The sequence below is a fragment of the Tiliqua scincoides genome, chromosome 7 (assembly GCF_035046505.1).
Source record: "Tiliqua scincoides isolate rTilSci1 chromosome 7, rTilSci1.hap2, whole genome shotgun sequence".
NCBI classification, from domain to species: domain Eukaryota; kingdom Metazoa; phylum Chordata; class Lepidosauria; order Squamata; family Scincidae; genus Tiliqua; species Tiliqua scincoides.
Window position 1 is genome coordinate 32,224,508 of NC_089827.1, and position 9,938 is coordinate 32,234,445.

The 9,938-nt window shown below is 46.5% G+C and overlaps 1 protein-coding gene across 1 annotated transcript in view; it reads left to right on the forward strand.

Annotated features, from left to right (window-relative positions):
- ITIH2 (inter-alpha-trypsin inhibitor heavy chain 2) overlaps positions 1-8,881 on the forward strand; it is a 43,716-nt gene extending 34,835 nt beyond the window's left edge. Inside the window, exons 19-23 of the mRNA XM_066633739.1 lie at positions 1,547-1,660; positions 5,356-5,554; positions 6,871-7,043; positions 7,531-7,642; positions 8,734-8,881. Coding sequence (XP_066489836.1) covers positions 1,547-1,660; positions 5,356-5,554; positions 6,871-7,043; positions 7,531-7,642; positions 8,734-8,881 — 746 coding nt within the window. The remainder of the gene's footprint in view (positions 1-1,546; positions 1,661-5,355; positions 5,555-6,870; positions 7,044-7,530; positions 7,643-8,733) is intronic.
- The last annotated feature ends 1,057 nt before the right edge of the window (positions 8,882-9,938 follow it).

The window sequence follows — 9,938 nt, forward strand, 5'->3', positions numbered from 1 at the left end:
TCATCAACGCACCTCCTTAAGGGCCTCATTTAATTGCCACCCTGTACTCTGTATGTGAGAAACCTCTTGATCAGTCAGTATTCCTAACACCAATCCCAGTTCTGTCACCTAATTTCATAGCAATCTAAGCATAATGATTGCCTTTCTGGTTCAGGCCAGAACCCTTCCGGTCGAGTGTTCTGCAGCTGGATCCTTCTCCCACTGCACATGAGCTGATATTTAACAGAAAAGGAATCACTCAAGAGCCAAACAGTGTAATTAGCTCAGTACTTTCAGTGTAATTGGCAAAAGTCTAAAAGAAGCTTTTCTCCCACTTCTCCCTCATTCCAACCATCCTTTGGCTGAAGTGGGTGAGATGAGGGTGTTATTGGAGAAGTGTAGCCAGGGGGGTTCTTTTCTTTCATATCAGGATACAAACAAGTGTGGGAGTGATTGCATTTATAAGGGGATTGTGTTTGTGTATGAGTGCTTTAGTGTGCTTCCACTGAAAGAAGATGAGGTGGTGCCTAGATATGTATAAAAGTGATGGGCGTGGGTGGGTAGGTTGAATGTCTTAGGCCTAAATCCTAACCAGCTTTCCAGCACTGACATAGCTCTGCCAGTGGGGCGTGTGCTGCATCCTTTAGTTGGGTGGGAGTCATGGAGGCCTCCTCAAGGTAAGGGAATGTTTGTTCCCTTACCCCAGAGCTGCATTGCTCTTACCTTGATACTGGAAAGTTGGTTAAGATTGTGACCTTAGTGATTGCCTTGATGGATTGAACCAAGGATCCATCTAGTCAAGCATTCTGAGTGTTTCTCAAACTGTGGGTCCCCAGCCCATTTCTGGTGGGTACCCATTCATTTCAGTATGCATTTTATTTTTAATATAGAGGCATGCCCCTGTGTCCTCAGGGGTTCCATTCTGGAACCCTGTATAGTTAACTGAAACGATGGATACTCGGGGGACCCCCCCCCCATATTTGACTTGATGCTACCATGGTATGTGACTGCATTTGGGGAAATGTTCCAGATCTGTACTTTTAACAGGCTACTATGTGTATATTTAAAAATAATGTGTATGTTTTTAAACATATCAGCAACTGCTTGGGAGGGTTAGGAGGGTTCTTCTTTATTTTAAACAGTTTTTAAAACTTATACTTTTAAACTTTTAAAATGTACTCAGTTAATTTGATTTTGTCATATGGGAAGTGTTAAAAATTTTCCTGCTAGATGATGTCACTTCCAGGTAAATGACATCACTTCTGGGGGGTCCCGACAGATTGTACAATACCATAAGCCAGTGGTTCTCAAACTTTTTAGCACTGGGACCCACTTTTTAGAATGACAAAGTCATGCACATGAATGATACTATATGCATAGTATTATTAGAGGAAGCTACCTAGTGGTTGCTCTTTCTAAAATAGCCAAGGCCAGCAGATCTTCATATTTTCAGAAACTAATACGTTTGAAATCTTCTAGTGGAAGCAGCTCTCTGTATATGTTGCTCATTCAGCAAATGCCCTTTATATTTCACATTGAATTCACACTATTTTATTTTTGCTCCCAGTGGACAATGATCCCCATTTCATCATCAACCTGCCAAGACAACAGAAGGACATCTGTTTCAACATAGATTCCAGACCTGGAGCCATCCTGAATTTGGTTTCAGATCCTGAGTCTGGTAAGAGAACTGTTTTATTTACAATATTGGTCTATACTGCTTTGAGAACCACAATGGTTTTCAAAGAGGTTCACAATGATAAATCCAGATTTATAAGCGGGGGATCTCTGGAGTGCTAGGTGCTGTCAATGGAGTCAAATAAAATGGCTCCTGTCTTTGCTCCCGTGAAAGGCAGTAAATGGGATACTGGAGAGAGCAGATGTTTTTCGGTATCCTCTCCTCAATCCAACAGGAGTTCCTGCTTCCCCTACTACTTTGAGCAGGTGATCTCAATGGGTTCTAGCCCTTAGAGCTCCTACAGGCAATAATGGCTCAGTGCACAAAGCTCTCTACTCAGCCTTCCAGCTCATGTGGCTGCCTCAGTGGGTCTGCAGCAGTGGCTGTGGGAAGATGAGCATAATGTGTGATTTGCTCTTCTGCTGTGAGTCATGGAAATATGAAATGAGGAAGGCTTTCTGAGAATCATAGTGCTGAGTTTAATAGAGACCACAGAGCCATCAAGCTCAGCCTGTGCAGCAAGCAGCAACTCATCAGTTGCCCGCAGATAGGGCTACCGGGTCTCCTGAGACACAGACGGTACAGACTGGGAGCAAAGGGCCACTGCCTGGCAGATTGTGGTGGTGGTGGTGGGGGCTTAGTAGGACAGCAGAGGAGCCTGGAAGTGATGGTGTGGAACAGCCTGGCTGCTTTTGGTGCTTTGAGATGGAGCCTAATGAAAATGGTGGGGCACAGCAAATAGCAAACACTCTCAAACTAAGCAGAAAAATCGCCTCCTCCTTGATTGTGATTCCTCATCCTGATATTGTAGCCATTGCGCCAGAGACCTGGAGGAAGTGGCTTAAAACCCTAGTTTTGCATGCCAGGATCTGAGACTTGGGAGCCCTAACCAGTGAATAAGCTCTGCTATGATCATAAATGAAGAAATATAGGTTAGACCTGAAGCACAATGCTTAGGAAGCAGTGCACAAATCTGGGGTAGTCCCACTGTTCTTCAGCAGTGGTGATCTGCAAAGGGCTGGCCATACACAGCCTTCCAGAGTGGACTGGTTGGGATGGGTGGGTTGGCATTCTGTCTTAATTTGACTGACCCAGTCAAGCTATTCTAAGGAGGGTGCCTCAGAGGAAGCTTGTTGTGGCTACTGCTCCAGCCTGCCTTGTAGGCAAAGTACCATTGACCTGAAATGAGGGCTCTTACCCTTTGATTTGCATACCCATGAAGCATTCCCAATTATGGGGATTTAAGAGCTCCCCGCAAAGATTAAGTTTCTATAGGCTATTTTTCTTGTGTGAGTCTTTAACCACCATTGAATTTCTCTCACTCAAAGAAGAGAGAAGAAAGTCTAAGGCAAAGGAGGTCGATCTGGTCAAAGGAGGTCAATCTCATTAATCTGTAGGTTTTGGGTTCACATTACAAATGAAGCAAAACATTCAGGCAGTTGTGATCAACTGTAAGAAACAAATCCAAACAGAAACAGCATCATCCAGTAGTATCTTTGCATGTGACCAACTAAAAAAATCACAAAGTAGCAGTGGTGTCACGAAGGGAGAGGCAATTGCTCTGGGCTCCACACTTCGGGGGGAGTCAGCAGTCCCTCCCCCCCCAAGACCTGCATAGCTGCTCCATGCTGAGTTTGGAATGCTTCCCTGTTCCTCTCGCTGTGTTGTGCCACCATTGCCTCTACAGCCTCTACAGCATCTGCACCAGTTGACGACCTATTGAGAGAGTTTCTGAAGCTCTCTGAAGCAGTAAGGTAGTGTCTGAGTTACATAGGAACTGTTCCTCAGGTTTGATGCTAGAAGAATAGTGGCCAGTGGTGTCACTCAGGTTTGCGTCACCCAGTACGGAAGGCCAGCGCATCACCCCCATGATGGACCTCCTCCCATTCAGTGGGCGGGGCAACACCCTAGGCAGTGGGCATGGTGATGCACCATCACCACACCCCCACTGGTTCTTTTGGCTATAGCTTTTGATAGAATAGAGATATTTCGATGTGGTTTGTTTCATTGCATGAAATTACACATCAAATGATATAACATGATGGTATTATTTCCACTCTGTTCAGTGAAGGTGCTTGTTCCTAGCAAGAGAAAGGGCAGCAGCATCCTGAGCACATCTACTCAGAAGTAAGTCTGATCGAGTTCACTGAGTCTTACTCCCAGATAAGTAAATGTGTCTAGGATGGTAGCCTCAGACTCAGAGGCTGCCATCCTATGCTACGCAGTCAGCTGCTGGGAATCATTCCCAGCAGAATGAATAGGGCTGACTTTGAGGAGCCTTGCATGGTACTGCATGGTATTCAGCCTTTCACCAAAGTGACCCCCAGTCTTTGGAGGTAAAGTCTCCCTCTGGAAGGCTTTGGGGAGGAGACCCGCACACCCCTCTCCATACAATGCAGCACAAAGAGGGTGAGCAGCGCATCTTGCAGACCTGTCTGTGGCTGCAGTCCTATCCACACTTACCTGGGAATAAGCCCCATTGCCCCATAGGACTTACTTCAGTGTAGACATGCATAGGATTGGGCTGTGTGTCGATCACAGCCACACAGGCAGACCCCCCCCTTGCATCCTCACTCCTCTTCCTCCAGCCCCCAACCCTGAACCTGCCAGGGAGCTGCAGCGCCCCAGCCCCATCCGGCCAGCCCTGCCTCCAGGGAGAGTGGCTGCTTTTACCTGCCTACCTGGCTGCTGAGCCTGCAGGGATGGGTGCGTGGCTGTTCTGGGGCAGCCTGGTCAGAGATCCCTGGGTGTGCACGCTCCCACCAGGGAATGTGGCGGGCCAGCACCTGGTTCTAGCCGGGTTGGAGTGTCTGGAGCTGCCAAGGGCTGGAAGTCTGGGATGGGGGCTCCTGCCTCACTGCTGCCACCATCGTTCCTTCCCTCCCTCCAGGCAGAACAATTGCCCCTCTTTCCAGCCAGCCAAGTGAGGAAGGGAGTGGCGGGGATGATGAAAGAGGGAGGAAGGGCTTCAGGGGGAACCCATATGAAGAAGACACTCCCAGGAGAAGGTGACTCCTGCTTGTCCAAGGGACTCTGGAGCCCATTGCCCTGTATCCAGCCATGCGCCCGCCTGTGCGCAAACGTGCAGCGAGTGAGCAGTGCGTCAGCCCTCCCAGTGCATCACTTGGTGCAGGCTGCACCATCCGCACCAGTGTAGCAACACCACTGACAATGGCAAAGGGAGGGAGGGAATGTTGTTGCTGGTTGGGAGTTTTGTGTTAGGATCTGTGTAAGAATCTGCTGACCTGTAGTAACTCAGATGCAACTTTGTAGCCAGGGCAGGCCCAAGACCACCTCCTCTATACTGCCTGTTTTGTACTGTCCTCCTCTTTTTTTTCAATCAAGGGAGGAGGGGAAGCAGTGGAAACAAGTGGATGAATGGAGGTGAGCACATCCCATCAACCTCAATTGGCCTCACAGGTTGGCCCAACCCTGTTTGTAGTATTTGCAGCAGATAATCTTATTGTGTGGCTCCTGAGGTGCAAGAGGTAGTTGGCTCCACACCCTGTGCCACCATATTGCATCTGGCTCCAACTCCACATCTCCAAGTCAATATTTTGTACCTGGCTCTGATTACTGTATGTTGGTCTCACAAGTCTGGTCTGAAGTCTACATGTCATAAAATGTATGACAGCTCCCTGAGGTACCACCTTGAGCTCTTTAAAACTCTGAAATGCATTTCCGTTTCTTTTTTGCAGGGGTTTCTGTTAATGGGAAGCTCATTGGGGCCAAGAAGTCAATGAATAACAAACTGAACACCTACTTTGGTGAGATTGGATTCAGTTTTGAAAATAAAGGTTTAAAGGTGAAGGTCAGCACAGACGACATCACCTTGAAGGATGATTCCTCTAGCACTACCCTGTCCTGGTCCGACACAGGAAGCCTTATTCGGAGGAGGTAAATGGAGATGGCCCCCTTCAGACCCACTGACTTCTCCTCAAGGAATCACTTTCTCATCACTGTGTCCCCTCCAATGTCACTTAATTTTTTGCTTTACACTTCTTTTTTTTCCTGTGAATTTCTGTACTCTTTGCACATTTGAAGTCCATGTATGCAGAAATACTTGTGGGCAGGTACACCAGCTTGCCTCTTGAAATGCCTGATTTGCAGTCATTAATACAATGTTTATATAGGACCCCCCAACCAGGCAGGGTTTGACAAATCCAGAAGGAACAGGGAAAGATTAGATGGTTGTGCAGTTTCCCAGACCTCTTATGTGGGTTGGGTAACTGATTCTTCTGCACTTTGGATTCTATGTTCTGATCCCATAAATGCCAGCACCTATCACTATAGCCTTCTGCCATATAAGTATTTTTAAAAATCAGTAGTATAAAAAAATACCAATATAGGTGGGGCCTCATTATCTCAGACCCCCTATGGATACAGAAAATTGTGAATAATCAAATCCACAATCTTCAGCCCCTTAAACCTTATGCCATATAAGGCATTTTGAGGCTTGGAGAAGCAGAGGGATTCCCTGGGCCTCAGAATGCCTTATATGGCATAAAAGACCCCTTATATGGCATAAAAACATCACTTCCGGTTTCCCTCAGGAAACCGGAAGTAATGTTCTTGGCCAAAAAGGCCATTCTGAATGGCTTCAGGGTTGCCTCTGGAGGGCTTTTCAGAATGGCCGTTTTGGCCAAGAAGAACATTATGTTTTTATGCCATATAAGGCATTTTGAGGCTCGGAAGCAGAGGGATCCCCTGGGCCTCAGAATGCCTTATATGGCATACAAATGTCACAAGTAGCGCGTTTTTTGGTTTTGGTTTTTGTCAAAGAAGGTGGATACAGGTGGATATATGCAGCCTCTACAGGCTTCAGCAAGGTCTCCAGAGGTGACTGGAGCACAGCTCCGGTCACCTCCAGAGGGCTCAGGTGGAGACCCATGTTGAGCCAGATTCACAAATGCACAACCCACAGATATGGAGGCCTCACCTGTATATCAAAAATTCTTGCTCAGCTCAGTCCTTTACTTCTTCTCTTGTTGCTGTTGAATGATTTGGGGCTGATATGGCTGAAAATTCTTTTTTGCTGGAAAGTGCTGAGCTGGTATGATGACATCATCATATTGCAACCAAGGTGGTGCCTGGTAGGATGGGGGGACCACTGCTGGACTCCCTTGGATCTCCAGAGGGCACTCAGGTGCCTAGTCAATTATGCCTCCAAGCAACAGACCCTCACTCCCATATTTGCTTGATGCTTATCCTAGGCTACATGTCTATGTGAAGAAAAACAGCAATGTCACAATCACCGTTGACGGGAACATGTCCTTCATGGTTTTGCTTCACCGGGTATGGAAGAAACATCCAGTCAATGTGGACTTCCTGGGAATCTATATGCCACCTACAAATAACTTCTCATCCAGTGTGCATGGTCTAATCGGTAAAGACCCTCTGGCGGCCATTCTGTTGCTATATGTACATGGGTACTTGTGCTTTTGAAGAGGCAATAGTTAGAATAAGGTGCTGAGGGACAGAATTTTGCCTTGTAGGCTATAGTGATTACTTTTTGGAATAATAGAATTCTAGCACAAATTAGAGGGCTACATTCTCAGGGAGTTGTTGGTGGTTTATTTGCCATGCCTGCTGTGTACAATTTTTAGAGTTACATAGGTTTCATAGGCAGGTCCTTGGCCAAAGGATTCTGCCATTTAAAACAATGGGGAAAACACCAGCCAGAGGAAAGAGACGATGGGAAGGAGGGAACAGAATGACAAGGATTGCAGTTTTGTGAGGGGTGCTACTTGAGCATAATTCCTAAGTATACAAATGAGACTTTGCACCAATGTGTAATGTGCAACCCTGAGACTTCACAACGTCAAGCCAAAGCTTTAATTTCACAGGCATTTGCACATTTTTCCTTTCACTAGGTCAGTTTGTGATTGAACCAGACACGCTAATTTACAATGAACGGCCTAGCCGAGTTCTGGGAAAAACGGAAGCCACAATGGAAGTGAAAGGCCTCAAACTCACCGTCACCAGGTAAGGCACCCAAGCCAAGTGAAAACAATGCATCCATGCTATCTTGCAGTCTTGCTTAGATACAAATCCAAACATGACATGAAAATCTAAGGTCTTGGTTGAACATAATGCAACAGGAGAGAGGTAATTCCAAGTGGTAATTTTGTTTGAGGAGGTATCATATCTTCATTGCAAATTTAAATCTGTTAACTTGTGTTTTCCCTTGAAGGATTGTGAGAATTGTAAGTGTAGGGTGCTGAGAATTCTTACAGCAATCCCTAACTTATAACACTAGAACTCCCTGTGAGGGAGAAAACAAATGTAAGTTACAGTACAGACAAACTGTTCTGTGCCCAAAGTGGAAGTAATCTGAGTGCCATACCCACTTCTTCAACCTGGCATCAGGCCTAGCCCTAGACACAAAAAGCACCTTGCTGGATCAGACTGATAGGCCATCATCATGCTTCTCATAAAGGCCAGCTAGATGCCTCCAGGAAGCCCACAACAAAGCATCAACAGAGCAACCCCACTCTGCTGGTTGCCTCCCAGCAACTGATATTCAAAGATACACTGTCTCTGAACTGGGAGGCTCAGCATAGCCATTGTGACTAATAGCCTTTGACAGACCTGGTTCAACAATCCTGCAAAATATTTTCAATCAGAAGATATTTTCAATCGAAGTTGGCAGTGGAATGAAATGAGGACATGCACTACAGTGCAGCAATGCCTTGATCATTCTGCCTCCAGTTTAAGAAATTCATTATGAAAGTCAGGGTTGGCCCATTCATGAGGCAGTCACCTCAGGCAGGTAGACTGGCATGGGGCATCTGCTAATCTTCACTGTTCCTCCTCCTCCTATTCCCTAGATTGGAAAAAGTGAGCAGAGTGGAAGAAGTGAGACACTGCAGCCCACCACTCTTCTCCACAGTTTCTCATCTGCTCTGCCTTCTTCTTCCTTTCCCAGTTCAGAGAGGGGAAGAAGAGGCTGGCACATGACCTAAATAGGGGGAGGGACAGCATTGCACACACCACCTCAGATGCCAGCAGGTCTTGGACCAGCCCTGCTTATACTCATCTTTGGCATGCATTATTGATACTTGTTTTTGTCACAGAGGTCTGCAAAAAGATTACCGCCTGAACAGTGTCCTTGGAACAGACGTGCAGTGCTGGTTTGTGCACAACAATGGGAAGGGCTTCCTGGATGGCCATTACACAGATTACCTCGTGCCCACTTTATACAGCTATGTGAAACGTCTCTGAAGGGGCTAGGCATATAGCAGAGGGTTGGGAACTGTCCACGTCTGATCATCCAAGGCTTTTCCCCACACGATCCAGCAGCTGTTCACTGTGAAAGAGCTTGTCCAAGGAAAAAGCCTTTGGGGGCTGGATACAGGCCACAGACCTTGCACCGCCTGCCTCTGCACAGCATAGGCCTCTCATTCCTCCTGACTTCGTCTTCTCCAAATTCACATCTGCACGAATTTTGCAGCTGTTCTTCCAGCAATTGCAATAGAAGGGGGCAAACAGAGAACCAACTGATGTACATCAGCAAGTCTGGAAAGCAACCTGTCAGGCTGACCATCAAATAGGGCAAATAGGTTTTCTTGACAAGGCAAATTCCAAGTTTCCACATATAATAAAAAGCTCTGTTAGAATTATGCATCTTGCCCCATTTCTGTTTGATGACGCCCCCTACAACTGTGCATAACATACAGATAATAAGACTTAGGCAACTTAAGGGGTGCTGAGGCAGACTGTCACCATCATGGCAGTGGGAGGGTGTTTCCATTTAGCATGATCCTCCTGAGAGTTCACAGAAACATGCATGAAGAGCCCTTGTACTGCACCAAACCATTGGTCTATCCAGCATTAGCCACACTGACTAGCAGTGGCTCCCAGGTTCCAGACAGAGAGGGGTCTTCCTCAGCCCTTTCTGAGGAAGTCTTGAACCAGGTACCACCTGCATACAAAGCACTGAATTAGTGACAGCAGGTGAGTAACTACAATTCAAACACATTCAAATGGTACCCAAATTGAATACTTATTTAAAATACTATGGGCACAATCCTTCCTTGCCAAGAGAGCACCATCCAGAGGAATCCCCATAGATCAATGAGCAGTTTCTTCTCTTCCAGAGAATTAGCATATATGCAAGCAGCATGCCCGGACAACCCGGGGGGGGGGGGGAGGAAGGAAGAGAATTGGAGCATGCCTTTCATAATCTCAAACCAGCTATCTCTGAGCTGCAAGTTACACAAGCACAGAATTTCAAAAATTACACCGCATGGAGAACATGGCTGCATGGGGATCTAGGAGG